The sequence below is a fragment of the Coptis chinensis genome, chromosome 3, assembly GCF_015680905.1.
Source record: "Coptis chinensis isolate HL-2020 chromosome 3, ASM1568090v1, whole genome shotgun sequence".
In the NCBI taxonomy this organism is placed as follows: domain Eukaryota; kingdom Viridiplantae; phylum Streptophyta; class Magnoliopsida; order Ranunculales; family Ranunculaceae; genus Coptis; species Coptis chinensis.
The window spans coordinates 31,185,663-31,205,662 of record NC_141458.1 but is presented as its reverse complement, the minus strand read 5'-3'; the positions used below and the strand labels follow the sequence as shown (position 1 = coordinate 31,205,662).

The window sequence follows — 20,000 nt, the reverse complement described above, 5'->3', positions numbered from 1 at the left end:
CATCATCACCTATATAAAGTTATCCAGAACTACAAACGTTGGCTTGATCCTTGGTTAATTATCTGAAATTATCAGGGTACGTAGGCGTCTTCTCCCAAGAAGAGCAACCATTACCAAAACCTCCAAACCCCTATCTATTACTATGTAATTATGTATATAGGTATGTATTGGCATGGACTCAGACTCATAATCATCGATATATGCCATATTACCCACTTTAAGTGTTTCGTCTTATCAACGTTTGCCTTCTTTTTTGGTTAATCAAGTGAATTGAAAGGACTGCAGTTGTATTTTTGGAAGAGAAAACCCCAGAACTCTCACTTTCGCCATTATAATTAACGCTGAAATTTACGAATTCGGAGGCCATCTGAATGGTGAAAGATGAGTTTATCGTACACGTGAGGAATCTTTAAATTAGTTTCATACACGACTCTTCTTCTTCACCAAAAAACAATATATACGACTCTTCTTACGTTTGAAAATTGAGGTCATGTATCGTCTGTTGCGATTTGGTCATTGGTCGACTCGTCGTCCTTTTTCCAAAACGTGCCTGAACCCTACAAAAACCACCCCATCGATCACTTAGCAACTACACCTATATAAATCCCATCTTTGCAAGTCTTATATTACACAAACTAAGCTTCCATCTATATATTTGCGTGGAACATACATACATACAGTCTCAAGTCCTCACAAGCAAGCTTTCAGTCCTCAGTCCTCATGGAAACAAAATTTCTACTCATCCTTCTCTTGGCCTTCATCATGATTTCAGGTTTGTATATATTGGATTTCTTCCATTCTCGGAGAGCCATCACCAGTTTGTAACACAACCCTATATACACTATATATAATATAACGTTTTTGACTGATAAAAAAAAAAAAAAAAGTGTGATGACGCCAAGTTGCCAGAGAGAATTCCAAATGTGTCGAGACTGACAAAGTTCGAATAGAAATTTTGAAACAAGGATGAGAGTCTCATCAAACTTTACACATTTTGACAATATGGGACCAAACATTTTTTCCTCCAAACTGTTTGATTTTTACAATGTAGGAACTTCTGTCAAATTTCTCTAACACCGTTTATTGACAGCATGTCTTTTATTTTTCGAAAAAAAAAATTAATACAAATTAGAAATGGTGTCAGAGAAATTTGACGGAAGTTCCAAATTAGAAAAATCGAACATTTGGTATCCAAACTGTCAAGAAAATAAGTTTGGTCCCCATATTGTCAAAACGTGTAAAGTTTGATACCATTTTTAGTCGTTTTTTGGAAACAAAAAAAAAATGTAGATATGTTTTAACAATATTCTTCCACCAACATTTGCAGTTTTCCATATAAAGAATTCTCGCTCTCTTTACCGAACATTTAATCACTTCCAAATATTTGGTTCAAGTAGAGCGTGAATTTGATACTGATCTGAAACATGAAACAATGTTATTGGTAACAATCCCTGTTATTGGTCCTGGACCTAATGCATACTTACACGTTAATTAGCTTAGACAAAAATTCAAGTACAAAGAAAGGTGAACATGACAAAAAATTTTAATGTTGGATTACAGGTTCATTTTCTGCTACATTTACATTTCAAAACAACTGCCCATACACGGTATGGCCAGGCATACTGACCAATCCAAACGTTCCAACATTTCCTTCAACGGGGTTTGAACTTCAAACTGGAGCATCACAACCATTCGACGTCCAAGGATGGGCAGGTCGTTTTTGGGCTAGAACAGGTTGCACGAATAATGGAAGACTCACATGTGCTACTGCCGATTGTGCATCAGGTCAAGCTGCATGTAATGGAGCTGGTGCCGTTCCACCCGCGTCATTAGTTGAGATGACTCTGAATGGTGGTGATAACCGCAATACGGATTTTTATGACATTAGTCTTGTTGATGGGTTTAACTTACCCTTGTCAGTGACACCACAAGGGGGATCAGGCTGCCAGTCAGCTTCATGTGGAGCTGATGTGAATTCTGTGTGCCCGGCTGAATTGAGTGTGAAGGGTTCTGATGGGAATACCATTGCCTGCAAGAGTGCATGCCTTGCTCTCAATCAACCGCAATACTGTTGCACAGGCCAGTTTGGGACTGCAGAAACTTGCCCACCAACAGATTATTCGAGGATATTCAAGAATGCTTGTCCTCAAGCTTATAGCTATGCCTATGATGATAGGACCAGCACCTTTACTTGCCCTACTGGAGCCAACTATCTCATTACCTTCTGTCCGTAAAACTTTTCAGGTTTTTATAAGTAAGTAAATCGATTACCTCAAAAGTTATGTAACAATAAAGATCGGTTGAAGGAATAAAATTTAATATTTAAGCTAGCTGTTTAGTTCTGCATTTATTATATATATTGACGATGATGATGATTATGATGCAATGGTAAAATGCTGTAGTAATAGTAAGTTAGCGGAATTTAGTTCATGCCTGTTGACTGGTTAAGTACGGGTGGTGTTTTCAAATTTCAATGTAAAGTGAGTATTGACAGCTTTACCGAAAAAAAAAAGAAGCAACTCACCTAATTGGGTGAGTCATCAGCCAGATGAGAAAAACACCACGGTACCGATCCTTGGGCTCACACCATGCTATAAGCCCATTTACGAAGTCTCGGGCTCACACCATGCTATAAGCCCATTTACCAAGTCTCGAGCTCACAAAATTAGGCCCAGACACACAACCCAATTAATTACGGCTATCTTAATGGGAATCATGATTATTCCAATTTTTGTTATCTACATCAAGAATTTCTTGCAAAATTAGGCTCAATCTCACAAATTGAAGAATAATTATGGTTGTAGACTTGTAATACCGAGACTTGTAGTACCGAGTTACTTTTATTTATGGTTCCTGAACAAATTAATGGGGCCAGTGTTTCTAGGACACAAATTTCTATTTTTGTTTTATTTTTTTCCAATAATAACCTTCTCCTCCTATACATAATAGAAATTGAAAATTTTCGGACTTAACCCAATTTTCATGTGAGCAAACCCTTATTTCCCAAATCTCTATTCCACTTTTATTGATTAATTACTTATTCTCTCATGACAAACATCTACCTTCTTCTCCATCTAGAAAAAAAAAATCAACTATAAACTTGTAAATTTTTTTGAGATCTAGTTGTTTTCATGTTTGAGCTAGTTGATTTGTGTGTTGTGATCACTGTTCACGATTTCGAATGGAATGTCGGAATTCCGCCGGATATTTCAGTTTTTCAAAAAAAAAAAAAAAAATATAGGGTCAAAATATTGATGATTATGAAATTAGTCGAAATCAAAATTATAACATGGGTCGAAATATTGTCAATTTTGGTTTTCCAAAATTTTGAAATTTTGAAGATTCCGAAATCTCGAACTATGGTTGTGATTAGTGATTTAAGATGTGAGAAAACATCTTATTCTCTCATGACAAACACTCTTCTCACTTTGCAATCTACATTTTCACTTTTCAATTCTAGGTTATTGTTGATTGAAGAATAATTGGGTCGATTTTGACACCAGTTCGACAAGTAATTGAACAACAATTGAATTTTCTCTTCAAATCTTCAAATCTTATGTTAATCAATCGTGTGATTTATCTCGATTTCAATATTGTTGTCGTCGATGATATTTTTTAGTTGTGACTAAAGAGTAGTGTCACACCCCGAATTTCGACAGGATTCAGAAAAACAATATTTGTTCCCGACTCTTCGATCTTCGAGGTGTGACGCACTCTCAACTTCCAAAAACCCATAAACAGTTTTAAATATCTTTGATAATTAAAAACCAATAAAAATTTCAATTAAACAAAAGTCCTCTTCATTACAAAAATTCACAAATAAGATTAGGTTACAAATCTCTTTTCAATAACTCTTTATTTAAAATTACAAATGAAAATACAAATAACATTGTCTCAACTGAAAATCTATATCACCTCAAAGGAAAACAAAACCTATCTTGAAATGCAACGCTAACGCAAACCACAAGCAGCAACCAACCTTCTTCAACACTAAACCTGTCAAGACTTATCAACTATGTTCATTTAATGAACACACCCGATAAGCAAACATGCAAATCGGGTCAGCATTATAAAAATGTTGGTGTGAGTAGCCCTAAAATACAACATATACTTATACATATATTTACACAATAAATAAGGCAGTTAGTTCCTCCACCGAGGCGCCTTAACTTCCAATAACTAATACGACATCCTTAAGTACAATAAGTAAGGCAGATAGTTCCCCCACTGAGGCGCCTTAACTTCCCACTAACCACATAACAAACCATACGCATAATAAAAAGGCATTTAGTTCCTCTACGAGGCGCCTTAGGTTCTAACTAAACTAATAACCAGCCAAGCATATTCTATACTTACCTCATTTCATGCTCAATTACAGAGTGGGTCGTCTCTGCTCAAGTAATTAGTTTGACCCACCCTTCTGCAAAACCATATACAATAATATATTTAAAGATATATCCTTAACCAACATATTACCATAATTATATTAATTAAGGCTTTCTTTCCATGTCCTTAAAATCACGTCGTATCTATATCTTACATAATTTCCCTGGCTATCACAATTGCTTCCCAACGCCGAACATGTACATCCACATGCCTCCCCTTACATAATGAATCACTCCGTGCGTAACTACCCTGAGCGGGATGCCGCACACCAGGCAACCCTCACACAAAAGCCATTATGTAAGTATTGTCATTATACGGCATAAAATATCGCGCATCTCATTCTAATTTTGTGAACGGAATAATCAAGCCACTATTTGGCTACACCAGAAGGGCCATTCAGATTCACTGAAACGCTAGAAGGGCCAATCAAATTACTTACGCCCATAGGGCTATTCAGATTCACTGAAATGCTAGAAGGGCCAATCATATCACATACGCCCATCACTAAGGCCAAATCTCATGAGTTGTGGTAGCTAGGTTCTAGGATTTTCGTTACGTAATTTATTCAAGTGTCATAAATTCATGACTCATAATAATTTCACTATATCATGTGCATGCCAATTAATTATTGCACTAAGCCACACTATTTAGAAATATCTCAATACATCTCATAACACCTTTCATTCTTTCACGTGTCAATATATTATTGCACTAAGCCACAATCCCGTGGGAAAATATTCACTAATACTATACTACCTCATAGTAGCATCTCACATATATAAAATAATGGAGCGTTTATATATTTATTTTTCCAAAACTATTGCATTTAATATATATATCCCAACATATTATATAATGTCACAATTGCTTCAAACGTATCACATAACATTTTTATAGCGTTTTAGGAATATTATATCTCCTAAAGTTTCTATCTCGTCACGTGTCAAAATATACCCAATATCAATGTCAAATCTTTCCTAGATAATGACAACCAAATTTATACAAGCTTCGACAATATTTTATCACTACATTTGTCCATATTCTTAAATATGTGAAAAACTAGAAAAAGTCAACATTCCACAGTCAACGGTCAAAGGTCAAAGTCAACCGTCAGTGGTCAACGGTCAAAGTCTAAGTCTAAGTCAACACATCATTGTTAAAGTCAAACTGTCGTTTCCATGTTCAACAGGTTCAGGGTCATAGCCATGGTTCATGGCTAAGGGCAAAAGTGCATGGTTCATGGGCTCATGACTAAGGAAATGGTTCGGACCCAACTAGCCAAGCCCAAACCCAAACCTTAGAACCCGGCCCCAAAAGTCTAAGCCAACTTATTATTCAACCTAACCCAATTGGGGACATAAGGACCAACCCACATAAAATTAGAAACTGGCCCAAAGAAAATTAATTAGTTTTGGCCCAAACAACTTAAACTAAACCGGCCCAAAAACTTTGAACTGAAACCGGCCCAAAAACTTTAAACCAAACCGGCCCAAACAAAACAAATAGAACTGGCCCAAAACAGTTTAAACTAATATGGACCGGCCCAAGCAAAACAAAATAAGATCGGGCCCAAATAAACCAACCAAGGCACAAGCCCAAGCCGGTCATCTTCTCCATCAGTTACCACCACCACCAGCTCCTCAAGTCCGGCCACCACTCATCCTCCCCTTTCAACCCCACGGTTTCACTCCTAAACAAAAACCCTATAACTTTAATTCACTAAGAAACTCCAAATCTTAAGTTTCGAAAACACTCCCCCAACCATAGATCTGGATTCTCGACGCCATTGATGCATCTTCAACCTCCCAACAGCCCCCATTTGACAGCCCTCACACACTACACTACCCCACTACAACCAATCGTCCATCAACCAACACAATCAACCAAATAACAGTTCAAACCATTTTACAGAGGATATTTGGGCGAGCCACCATTAAAGCCATTTCCAAGCTTTAACAGCACCCCTTAACACTCCTTCACGCTTCCATAACCCCATTCAATCGACTAACAACCAAACAAATCTAATCTCACCACCAAAAAGTTCAAACCAACGAACAGGAGGATGGGCGACGCCATTAACGCCTGTCAAAGCTTCAAGCTTCCAACAGTACCCAAATCTAACCTTGACAACCAAACATCATCCCACCAATATTACAACATAAAACACATTATCTAGTTTCAATCAAAATAGTTCAAAGCATAAACTGGTGATTTCTAGGTTGTAGCTTTGGCCGCCATTAACGACCACTACAGAGCTCCAACAGTTCAATTAAGGATTTCAATGATTTAATGAATAACTATACTAACATCTAACCAGTCCCCAGGAATTCGCAGGATGAGAAAAATTAACCCGACATAGGAAAAAATAGAAATTGAGCGAGAACAAAAACTCTAACAGAAATGTTTTATTCTAAAACTCTAGTTTTTTATGAAAATGAAAAAAAAAAAATAACTACTCACCTGTATTAACAGCTCCTACGAATTCATCATAGTCCGAGTCGTCGCGCTCCAACGCTCGAGCAAACAAGCCGCCTTCATTTTTATTATTTTATTATCTCCGAACCCTATTCTCCAGAACAATACGAATATATACTTGGGTTTGAAACCCAAGCCCAACACAGACTCAGACCCAGAAATCAGGCCTACGTATCCCAAATCCAATCCAACCGATTTTTAAATAAATAATTTAATTAATAAATTAATAAATAAATACGTATTTTAAATACGGGCGTTACAAGTAGTGGTCCAATACACATCCAAATACCATTATGCATGTGTATACCAACATGCACACACAATTATGCATTTGTATAACAAACATGCAAACATCATTATCCATGTGTATAACATGCATGCAAACACTAATATGCATGTGTAAATATGCATGTGTATATCACACATGCATACACCATTATGCATATGTATAACACACGTGCAAACAGTATTATGCATAATGCATGTGTATTAAAACATGCATACACCTCTTTGCATGTAAATTCATTGCTAAAATCTAAATCGCTCATTCTTTGTATGTAATTAAATCTGATTCCTTAAAATTGGTGGAGGGAGATGAATAAAGAAAGAAAAGAGAAAAGCGGTCAAACAAAGTGGAGACATGTTTTTGCCCAAAATCATCAAGTGGAGGGCAGAAATGTCATTGAACAAAAAATGTCCTTGAGCCATAATTATATGCCAACACTAACTAAAACCAAAATTATAACTCAATATTGTCCTATGGGCCGGTTCTCTGATTTCAATCTGGCCCCGACAATGATCTAGGCATATTGCACACTGTAATAAGGAAGGAAATTGTTGCATGAGATGAAACTCGACTTGGAAATTTCATTGTTTGTTTCTACTGTAGTATTCTTCTTTTGATATTCCAAGAGTCATCCCTAGAAGTTGCACAATTTGCAAGTTACCAGCCATTTAGGCAATGGTGAGTGGTGGAAGCTTCTCCTTGGATGTGCAGAAACATTGCGGCCACAATTAGACACCAATTTTTTTTGCTAAAAGGTAATTGATTAACTTAAAAGAATAAAGGTTACAAGAAGAAAAAATAAGAACATTATGACATGACTGGACTAAGAAGGATAAAACAAACATGTACCCTTCTCAATACAAATTAACTTAGTGAGTAAATCTAAAGTACGTAGTATTGTGGTTCTCAAGATGTCTTACGAATGGAGGTCGAGTCTGCCACCATACACTTTGCCCTTTAGTTAGCCCTGCTCCATGTCTAGCACATCAATATGCTCCCAAATTAGTTTCCCTCCAGATTGAGTTGATATTAATCCATGTTTCTTGCACTTGTAATAGCTGCCATCGTGCCCTGACTCTCCAATGCATATTACCTTGTTGAAAAGCTTGGACTATCTTGAAAGAGTCCGATTCCACCCATATATGCCTCCATCCCATTTCTATAGCTTTTGTGACTCCTTCCACAATCGCGATATGTCTCCGCCATGTAGTTGGTAGAAACTCCCAATCCACTTCGCTTTGCAGCCCCAAGGAAAGCCCCATTATGATCTCTATAAACAAAGACCCCACCCCCGAGATGCCCGGATTACCCCTAGAACTTCCATCTGCATTCATCTTTAATATTCCAGGCGGGGGAAGATTCCAGTAACATTCAAAGATTTTTGGAGATTTTCGAAGTTTGTGGCTGAGTTTGAATGCTCGAAGTACCTTCAGATCTCTCATCGAGTTCTCCAAGTGTCCCGAGGACTTATGATAATCCCTTACTGTTGCCCTTCGAATCAAGAAACAGATTTCTCTGAAGTTGGAACTCTTGCTGTCATACATTACCTTGTTGCGATTCTTTCATAGACTCACTAGGCTAGTCAGGGAGCATGCCTTCCACATATCCAGAATTAATGAGCTGTAGTGCTTACCTTGTTGCTGAATATCGTTCAGAGATTCCATGCTCTGGGTGAGATCGAAGCACTGCCCTGCATACTGCCACACCCTCTTTGCCAGTTCGCATTGGAATAAAATGTGATCCAATGTTTCCTCTTGTTCCCTACAGATGCTACATCGCGAGGCCAGCTGGAATTTTCTTTTTTTTAGCTGTTCATCTGTTCTTGCGGCACCATGAGCCAACTTCTAAGCTATTCCTTGCGTCCTTGGTAGGATATGTGCACTCCATATGAAGTTACACCATACGGGCTTGTGGGCCTTGGCTCTTATGTCCTCATGCGCTGCCGAGACAGTGAATTGTCCATTATGCGTTGATATCCATATTCTTTCATCTTCTCGGGTGCTATGTGGTTGTTGAATTTCTGCCTCTTCCATGCCAATGTGATTTAGCACTTGAGCCATGTTGTTAGAAAAATGCCAATCCTCTCCATGTATGCAATCAGCCAGAGTTGCTTGAATCTTCATAATCTCCTTTCTGTCCTCCTGAAAGAAATCGCAGATAGGTTTCCTCAGTAGCCAGTTGTCCCTCCATATGTTTATATCCTTGCCATTGCCCACTATCCATCCATGAAAAGGAGCCATTTCCGTGAGGGCCCATCATATTCCCAGCCACACTGTTGATGACTTGTATTTGGACCATCCCCCAACTCTGTTAGTGTACTTGCCCTTCATAAATGATGACCAGTCACCGTCTTCTGTTAGTAGACACCAAGCTTGTTTCATGAGCATTGCAAGATTGATGTCTTGCAATCGTCTTATCCCCAGCCCGCCTTCCTCCACCGGTTTGCATGTCTTATCCCAAGATACTGTTATTGTTTTTCTCTCGGCTGGATTGCCGCTCTAGATGAAGTTTCTGATGATGCTCTCGTATTCCTTCAGGACTGATTTTGGCCATCTATAAATAGCCATGTTGTGGACAGGAATGCTGTTAAGCACATATCTTGCTAGAACCACTCTGCCCTGAAAAGATAGCATCTTTCCTGCCCACCCTGAAGCCTTTCTTCTTATTCTGTCCACTAGAGGTGCAAGAGCCACTTTAGTCACTCTTCCTGTAATGAGGGGGACACCAAGGTATTTTTCTGGCAAAGTACCTTCATTTATTCCCAGAGTCTCCTGTATTCGCACTCTCCTGCTTTGAGTCATAGGGCCTAAAAAGATTTTGCATTTGCCCTTGTTTACTAGCTGGCCAGAAGTGTCCTGATATCGGTTTAGAAGCTGCATATTAGCATTGCATAATAAGAAAATGTCATCCGCAAACATAAGGTGAGAAGGGCTACAGTACTTGGCATTGACCACCATATGCTAGATTTTTCCATCTTGAACCATTTTCGATATACCTCTGCTGAGACAGTCCTCTGCAAATGCGAAGAGCATAAGAGATAGAGGGTCGCCTTGCTTTAGACCTTTTTCTGCAGAAAAAAGCCCAATAGGGCCTCCATTGAGCATGATTGACATAGAATTGCTCGCAAAAGCTCTTTTTAGCCATGGTATCCATTTCTCACTGAAGCCGACCTGCTGTAACACTGCCCACAGAAAGTTCCAATCGATGGTATCGAAGGCCTGTGATATATCAAGCTTGATGCCAATGCTACCTTCATATCTGGGTGTTTGCACTTCGTTCACTAGTTCTGATGCTAGCCCAACGGCTTGCTGAGAGTTCCTGTTAGCTATGAATCTATATTGTTCCTTGCTGATGCTTCTTTCTGCAATCGGACTCAACCTCTTGGCCAAAATCTTGGTAATAACTTTGAACACAAAGTTAGATAAGCATATCGGTCTATACTTATTGAGCTGATTGACATTCTTTTCTTTCGGGATCAACACTATGAAATTGGCATTGAATCCGTTGGGCAATCTAGCTTTCAGAAAGAAATATAGCACTGCCCTTACTAAATCATGACCCACTATGTCCCAACAATGATGAAAGAAATATCCACTGAAGCCATCCGTTCCAGGAGAGCTGTCTGCCTTCAGGTGGAACACTGCTGCCTTGACTTCTTCTACAGTAGGGTGCTTTGATAAATTTGCATTTTCTTCCTCCGAGATCATATTAGGCATGCTCTGTATCAGTTCCCAGTCCATCTCGTGTTCCACCCTTTTGAATTTTTCTGAGTAATGCTTGACTATGTATCTGCCAATCTCTTCTTGCGAATCCAACTTGAAACCATCCTCATTTTTCATTTCTGAAATTAAGGATTTGCTCTTGTTTCTGTTAACCATAACATGAAAGAATTTTGTGCTGCGATCATTGTCATTGTCCCATTGAGTTTTTGATTTCTGTCTCCAAAACATCTATTCTTGTTGCAGAAGAAGTTCCACCTTCTTTTCCTGTTCCACCATCATCTCAATGAATTCCTCTGTCACTGTTTCCATCTCGAACTGGTTCTGCATGCGTTCCAGGTTCTTTGATTCCTTTTCTACTTTAGAAGTAATGTTTCCAAATACTTCTTTGTTCCATTTCTTCGGAGTAGCCTTCAATCTTTTCAGCTTCTGAGTCAGAATAAATATTGAGTGCCCCCAGATGGGAATTTCCCAACTTGCTTTCACAATGTCTTTGAAATTAGGATCGGTGCACCACCTATTGAAAAATTTGAAAGGCATGTTTCCGGGACTTGGAACATTGATGCCGCATCCCATAATCGGAGAGTGGTCTGAGCAGATTCTACTACCTACTTTGTAATTCCATCCCTGAAATTTAGAGCACCACTCCGCATTGCATAACATTCTATCTAGTTTCCCCATGATTTTGAATCTGCCAACTTGCTTGTTCCACCAAGTATATAAGAATCCCGTGTTTGGGATCTCCATAAGTTGAGATTCACTAATACAATCTCGAAAATCATTCAAAGCTGTGCCGTTGGCCGATTTCCTCCACATTTTTCCAAAATACTTAAATAGGCATTAAAGTCTCCTAGAACAAGCCATGGCAGATTGAATGAACTTATTTGCTTTATTTCATTCCACAGATGTCTTCTCTGAACATATATGCAGTGGGCATGTACTACTGTAATTAGACACCCCTCCACCTCTACTGTGATTTGTTGAGAAAACTGCTGTAGAAGAATGGGAGTGGATACTGTAGATTTTCAAAGAAGCCAGATGTTTGGAACACTATTCTGTCTATCATTGGAGTGAAAAGAAGCACTCATTCCCAAAGACTGGAGATAAGCACTTGAAATATCTCTGGGATTTATCTTAGGTTCAGCGATTCCAACTATGTCGGGATCCCATTTATTGATGAGCTTCGAGAGCCTGTTCTGTGTCTTGTCATTTGCAATTCCTCTAATATTCCAAAATATGCACCTCATTGAGAATATAGAAGTTTTATTGTGGGAAATGGTGAAGAACACCTTTATCAATTCTCCCTTCTTCCAGTCCGAGACCTTGATCTGGATCTGGTCGCTGGGGTTTTTGACTGTTGCAGCTGCCATTTTGGTTTACCATATTTCGAATCCTGGGAGTTTTCCTCTTGATCTTGTGAGCGGTCGCCATTTTGATCCTCCTCTGCCCATGCTACTATATCAGCCCATCTTGTAAAATTTGTCGATTCTGGATAAGGTGGTTTATCATCTTCGTCCCTAGCGTGTTGCTTGTGTGCCATAAGTTGCAACACTCTCCCTGCCTCTATTTCTGCCCTAGTATCTTCCACCTAGATTATAGGAACTGTAGGCACTGAATCTTTGTCCTGTGTAGTAGTATTTCTCAGAGTCCCTACTTCCACCTCTTGTGCATCCTCCTGAACTCCCTTTCTTGCAACATACTTCGCATTCCCTTGTTCATGGTTCTGTTCCCCCCTGTGCTTCCGCACTCATGTCGTCCTGATTTTCATGCCTAGTACTTTGCTCCTGTTCCTCGACATTGATAGGCTCCTGTTCCTTGACATCGATAGGTTCCTGTTCCTCTACATGGATTGGTTCATGCACTTCATTCATTCCCATGATTTCTACATCTCCTGTTGCTTCCTGATTCTCACCAAGCGCCATCTCATGGATTTCCTCCACTTCCTGCCCCGCAAATCTGTTTTGTACATGAGTTTTCGTAAGCTGTTCCGTCTATTTCGGCATCCAAATTGCTTCACCTTGCTTACTGGATTCTCCTTGTTTCTGTTGCCTCCCTCTTTTCCTTCGAGCTTTCGCCGCTCTATATTCCTTTGGGGAGTGGAGTCAGTTATCACCTCTTTGTCCTTATTCATAGCCCCTTTTAGTTTCCGACATTCTGTGACCAAGTGGCAAACTATCTTGCAATGTGTGCACATTTTGGGAAGCTTCCCAACCTCTACAGACTGCTAGAATTGCACCTTTTTGGTCTTAACATATATTTGGTCTGGTATTGCTTCTAATAGATCCACATCCACTAGGATTCGAGCATAATACCCGTATTCCCTGTTAAGAGTTCCCTCGTCTATTTGCATTGGGTATCCCATACCTCTAGCATTGGGTATCCCACAATTAGACACCAAGGTTAACTTCTTTGAGAGGTTAACTTTCCAGCATTCTTTTAGAGAAGCAAATATCTAAGCTTGGTGATTTTGTAGTAGAGCCAACTAGTGATCCAACTTGTTAATTTATTCCACCTGTAGAGTATAGATTGAGTGTTCTAGCTAGTGGAGGTGGACAGAGTTGGAACTTGATAAGTGCTCAAAAAGTGCTATTTAACCCTCGATTATGCCTCTTGTTTAGCCATCTTAGTGGTCTAATAGTGTTTATAAGTTGTGTTTTAAGATTCTACAGGTGAAAAAGAGAGTTTTGTAGAATATTAGAGAAAATGGGGTAAAACGAAGCAATTCGGAGCATTAAGGATCACATGGGAGGCCCGTGGACAATCATGGAGAAGGGCAAGGAATTGGAGCTGTTAAAGATGCGACTTGGACCTATTTTAAAGTCTATTTGGAAGCCCAAGGCCAAAGGATTCGTTGTTTGGACCAAAGCCCGCAAAAGAGGATAGAAGGATAGAAGCGAAGAGAGAGAAAAAAAATTATGCGTCCGGGACGATGTATCGAGCATCCGGGCGCATTGATTAAGTCCGACGATGAATAATGCGTCCGTGACGCATGAATCGACACTGTAGCCAATTCCTTCTCAGTTTTGAAGACGAAGTCGGACTCTGGAAGAAGTCTATTTGTATTAGGAAACAAATGACGGTTTGGAATGCTTCTAGAGCTCATTGTAACCCCTATAAATAGAGGACCTAAGTACCTCATGTAATTTGCCAATTCACTTATATTCTTGTCTCCTAAACTTGAGGCGCAGAGAGATTAATAATAAAAGATCGGTTTTAACTAGTCAGTCTTAATAAATTAGTCTTTCTAGTCTTATGTTCTTCAACTCTTCTTCTTCTTCTTGTTCTTCCTTCTTTATGGAAGGCTAATCTTCTCCTTCAAGGGAGAAGATGAAGCCAGAGCTTAAGGTTTAATGATTCTTCTGGTTCATGGTGTTCTTCAATCGGTTAGTTCTTTATGTTTGTAGTTATTAGTTCCATTGCCCACACCAGGGGATGGAAGTATAGAATAGGGTTTATGTTTTGCAATATTAATATCATGCTAGTGTTCTTTACTTTTCTTCTAGTAGTATAGTTCTTTAGAGTTAGGGAAGTATTCTTTGTATTGCCTTAGAAGGGGTAGCTCAGGGAGTGGCTGCCTAGGGGAAGTATTCTTTGTGTTTGCCTTAAGTGGTGATTCATTGAATGGCCGCCCTATTAGGAAATACTCCTTGATGTTGCTCTTGGTAATACATTGAATGGCTGCCCGAGCTTACATAAAAGGAAAAAAAGATATTAATAGCATAAACATATGAACAACCTTAAGTAGAGTTAATTGTTAACGATGTTTCGTCCAAGAGGGCATCGGCACTCGCTCGATTGCCTAATTGTAGTCTACTTGTAAGAACAACCATGAAGCAGAAGGTCATAGATCAAAAGTATTGGTGGATTCTAATCTCTTGAATTCCCTCTCTTATAAATTCTCAACAGTTTAGTTAGTTTAGCTTAGTTTAGCATTAGAATCTACAATCTCTACAATATTAGTTTTTAACCCCTCAAACCCCCTTTCCAGTCCTGTCCTTCACATAACATACACTTAAAAGTGGAACGATACCCTACTCATCCTTTACTTATTGAGGGATAATTATGTTTTGATACGCTTCTATTTGTTCAACGATCATCATCTATCTACATCACCCATCATCTCATCTACACACACAAAAAGAGGGAGTGTCAGAACTGTGTATCAAAAGTTTTGGATTAATAAAGATTATAGCACCCTAAGTTGTTAAGGCATTAAACTCAATAAGTTCTTTTCAAATAATGATTTTTCAACTAGTTAGTTACTTATAGTCTTATACTAGGTATTCTTTGCCCATAGTGTGAATCGGGGAAGAAGATCATGGCCTTTCTAGGTCTCTCCTTCAATCTATCCTCCCACCAAAATTTGTAAAGTAAATAAGTTCGTACTTATCCTATAATATTTGGAAAGCATAGTCATATCGAATAACCAACTCAATAGAGCTAACTGATCAGTTCAACCATTTTGAAACTTGACTTCATATCCAATGATTAAGAGCCATCCAGAGAAGAAATCTTGAAAGTTTTGGCGACTATTGTATGATAGCCCCCTTCCCCATTTTTAAAGTAGGTTAGTCCATACGGAAGGCCCTCATACCTATAGGATTAAAGGAGTCCGGTTTTGCTATCCTATAATACTGTGTCTTAGCTGTCCAGACTCAGTGTGTACCGTCGGTTTGCATTGAAATACACACGGACATTTGAGTGTAAATCTCGAGGCATTATATAAGCATTTGTGATCTATTTTGGATAGCAGGACAACAAACTTTGGGGCAACATAACTCAGTTCGGATTAAAGTGAGCAAGTCACTTGTTTTTCTTTTGCCCGAGACTTGTATTAAACTTCTAAGTTGAGAATCTAATATAACTTCTTTAAACTTGTCGGAGACTTGTGTTAGGAAGACTTCATATCTATAGTAGTTGTTCATGTGCTTCTACAATTCCTAATATCAGGTGGTATTGTTGGTGCTCGTTTTTGTCTTCAATGAGCACCTCATCTCTGTTAAGGATACACATGTGACATAGATCATGTGTATCATATTGTGTAATATATATGCAATATAGGGAAAAGGACAAAAAAATACATCGAACTTTGCAGTTGGTTTCAAAACAGACAACGTACTTTTTTTTTTAATAAACATTGTACTTTCAAAACATTTCAATTTAGTCATACCGTCTAATTAATTAGATGGAGTGCTGACGTGAGTCGTTAAAAATTTCCCCAAATCTAATTTGCCCATCTGGCATTAGTTTCAACCTTGAGCCATCCACATAACATTTTGACACACTAATTCCTAAAATGTCAACTGAAAATCCGATATTGTAGTGAAATCGAAATTTAAGATGTTTGAAATTGAAATTCGAAATAAAAGGCGAGATAAAAATAAAACCTGACACTTAACCAGAGAAACTCATCTTCCCTCTTTTTTAAAGAACTCCAGTCCTAAACCTTAAATTGGTTGGTGGTGAGTAGCCGAAAAATTTGGGAATTTCAAAGTGGATTGCGTTGGTTTCATTCTAGAGTAAGCTTTTTCTCTCCTTTTTTGTTTATGATGCACGAATTGTTTGAATAAAAAATTGTTTTGGTTGATTTGTTTGATTTCTAGGTTTGTTTGATTTATAAAGCAGATTCCTGTTTGTTTGTCTGTTTGAATTGCTTATAAAGCTTGAATTGTTTCTAAAGCATATATTTTTTATGAAAGCATTATCTCTGTTTAGGGGTTTATATTAAAATATTGACTCGATGCGTATGAAACAATATTTAAAGTCTCCAGAAACATTGTTTATAGTCTCTTTAAAGTATATTTTGAACTTGTTTGCAGTGATTCATGATACATATTCACTAGAGTTGCACCATGGTGGGGCTTTTGTGCATTGTCCTATTTTATTTTATGAAAATGGGAAGACTATGTATTATAACGACTTAGAGATTGATAAGTTATCATATTTTGAACTTGTTGGCATAGTTAAAGAGTTGGGTTATCATACATTCACTTCTCTATATTACAATGCTCCTTGGAAATCTTTGGAAAATGGTCTTAGACTAGTTTCCAATGATGTCGACACAAATTTGATGATTGACGAAATTAAAAAACAAGGAGCAATTGAAGTTTATGTTGAGAATAGCGTTAAAGAGGAAATTTTGAGGGATGTTTGTTCAGATCGAGACTGATAATGATGATGATGAGATTGATGACTATTACTCTGATGAGACTGAGTTAGAGATCGATTCATAGCATGGGGAATTGTAGTGATGCTGATGAGGTGCTGATTAATTATAGGAGATCCCAAATTGAAAAAAAAAATGCAGCTAAGAAGGCTGCTAAGAAGATACCTAAGAAGAAGGCACCTGAAGTAATTGTTGAAGAAGAAGATACCAAAAGAGAAGTCACTGATCATGTAGTAGTTGATGTAAATGAAAATTTTAATTCTGATGATTATGATAGTCTTACAAGTGATGAGGATGGTGTGCTTAAGAGGAATCGAGCAAGGTTTCCTATTTTCAATAAAAAGAATGACTCAATGAAGATGAAACCTATTCTTGGAATGAGATTTAGTAGTTGTGAAGAACTTAAGGAGTATCTTATTGATTATGGAGTGGCCAATCTTTGTCATCTTAGGTTCACTAGGAGCTCTACTAAATGGTTGTTTGTAGAGTGTGGTAAAAAGTGCAAGTGGAGGTTATGGGCCACTTATATGCAAGCTGAGAAGAGTTTTCAGATAAAGAGTTTGTACAATGAACATAAATGTATCAAGCATTTCAAGATAAAAATTGTAAACTCAAGGTGGTTGTGTAGAAAGTATGTTAGGAGAATTGTTGCTAATCCATGTTGGAAGCTGGAAGAGCAATTCAGGTAGTACTGTTAAAATTCAAGTTGAAAAGAGTCCTGATGGAACTAGAAAGGGTAGATTTCATAGAATGTATGTTTGTTTCCATGCATTGAAGAATGGGTGGAAGGAGGCATGCAGGAACATCATTGGCTTAGATGGGGCCTTCTTGAAAAGTTTTGTCAAGGGGGAAATATTATCTGCTATTGGAAGAGATGGGAATAACCAAATGTTTCCAATTGCTTGGGCAGTGGTTGAATGTGAGAACAATGACAGTTGGAGGTGGTTTTTACTGAACTTGGACAATGAATTGGATTTAGGTGATGGAACCAGAATCACTTTTAGTATTGATCAGCAGAAGGGTCTTGTGCACACCATAGCTAACTTATTCCCTTTTGCTGAGCACCGAATGTGTGCAAGACATATTTATTCTAACTTCAGGAAAACCTACCCTGGTGCATAACTGAAGTCTCTTTTCTGGGAGTCTACCAAGAGTTCCACACCTCAGGAATTTGACAAGGTGATGGCTAAAATGAATGCCATTGACTTCAGGGCTAGGGATCAAATAATGGGAAAGACTCCTCATGCATGGTCTAGAGCTTTCTTCAACTTCATGTCCTCTTGTGACTCAGGGAAAACAATTTATTAGAAAGTTTTAATTCCTCTATAGTAGATGCTAGATTCAAACCAATCATTGGGATGCTTGAAGAGATAAGGATGGATGTTATGAAAAGAATGCAGGAAAGAAGGGAGATAATGGCTTCATGGACTGATGAAATTTGTCCAATTATCAGAGAGAAGCTTGAAAAGAACAAGGATGATCATAGGTTTTGGTCACCATTTCACACTGGGCAACAAAAGTTTGAGGTGAAGTATAAAGAGGAAGGGTATGTTGTGGATTTGCATAAGAGAACATGTTCTTGTAGGATATGGGAATGAGTGGCATACCTTGCCCTCATGCTATCTCATGCATGTACACTTTTAATATGGACCCTGATGACTATGTGGAACACTGGTTTAAGGAGACAAACTTGAAGGTTTATGGACATTTCATGCAGCCCATTAATGGTGAATTGTTATGGCCAGTGGGTAGTGGTGAGAAGTTTTTACCTCCAAGACACAGAAGAATGCCCAGAAGGCCTAAGAAGCAAAGGAGAAGGGAAATACATGAACAACCCAACGGCCAGAAACCAGGAGCACCTAGACATGTTAAAGTTCAAGTAAGCAAGACCCATAGGGTTATGACTTGCACTCATTGCAGCAAGCCAGGACACAACAAAAAGAGATGCCCAAACACTGAAGAAGAACTAGTACTTAAAACTGTAAGATTTTATGTTATTCTATTCTATTCATTTAAGATTTTATGTCATTATATTCTATTTATTTGTTCTTCATTAAGTCATTATTTGGAGTAAGGGGTTGTTATGTTCCACATAAAAAGAGCACTAGAAAAACAAGAGGGAGACATATGCTAAATAAAGATAAAGAACAAGCCAAGAGTGGTAGAGGAAGGGGGATATAGGAGACCTAAAAAGAACAACAATGCACCATCAACAAGCAGGAGGGTTAGTTTATCATTTAGGATTGAAGCTCATCTCTTGGTTATGCAATTGTTTCCATTCTTTTGTAGAAATACAAGAGGAAGTAAGGTTTACCAAATGGAATTGGTGTGTTTGATGACCCCCAAACTGGGAATACTTACATGGTTAGTATTCTTTTATTTTTATTGGAAGTCAAATTTAAACATCTCTTTAAACATCTCACTATCTTGTTTCAATTTTGTTGTTTAAACAGATGTCAGGACAAAGACCACCTGTCAACATTGATGAACAACCTGGTGTCCAAACTACTACTAACATTGATCATACTCAAGTGGTTCAAGGTACGCAGGCTTCAACTACCATGTCATCTGCCCCAGGAGCTTCATCCTCAAGTAAAAGGAGTAGAGGTCAACCATCAACAAGGTCTACACCAAGAAGAAATACTGCTAATTCACCAACTAGGACTCCACCACCTAGAAGAGCTCAACCTAAGCCTCTTGAAGTAAGGTGTACACCATCCAGAGCTAGACCTCAACAACCATCTAACCCCTCAAGCTAGAAAGAGGTTACCAGCTTTGTTGATGGAGTCACCAGAAAAGGATAATGCAGCACCAATTGCAGCACCTGATGCCCAAGCAGCTAAACCTAAACCTAGGACTAAGACTTTGGGTTTGAAGAAGTCGACAGCTAAAACTAACAGTTAGGGCACCTTGGAAGTAATGTCGCTTGTTTGACATGTTGATCTCATTTTGTTATGACAATGTGTGA

General features: G+C 38.4%; 3 protein-coding genes across 3 annotated transcripts; 2 read left to right on the top strand and 1 right to left on the bottom strand.

Annotated features, from left to right (window-relative positions):
* The first annotated feature begins 611 nt into the window (after positions 1 to 611).
* On the top strand, positions 612 to 2,330 carry LOC147509159 (thaumatin-like protein 1). Its single transcript, XM_086601461.1, has 2 exons — positions 612 to 772; positions 1,561 to 2,330. Exons 1-2 carry the CDS (start codon positions 721 to 723, stop codon positions 2,232 to 2,234), a joined length of 726 nt encoding a protein of 241 aa, XP_086457587.1. The 5' UTR covers positions 612 to 720; the 3' UTR covers positions 2,235 to 2,330.
* Positions 2,331 to 9,645: 7,315 nt separating this feature from the next.
* LOC147509158 (uncharacterized) lies at positions 9,646 to 10,104 on the bottom strand. The gene has a single exon (XM_086597727.1). It carries the CDS (start codon positions 10,102 to 10,104, stop codon positions 9,646 to 9,648), a length of 459 nt encoding a protein of 152 aa, XP_086453853.1.
* Positions 10,105 to 17,782: 7,678 nt separating this feature from the next.
* On the top strand, positions 17,783 to 18,630 carry LOC147509157 (uncharacterized). Its single transcript, XM_086597726.1, has 2 exons — positions 17,783 to 18,102; positions 18,324 to 18,630. The coding sequence occupies exons 1-2, from the start codon at positions 17,783 to 17,785 to the stop codon at positions 18,628 to 18,630; spliced, it is 627 nt and encodes a 208-aa protein (XP_086453852.1).
* The last annotated feature ends 1,370 nt before the right edge of the window (positions 18,631 to 20,000 follow it).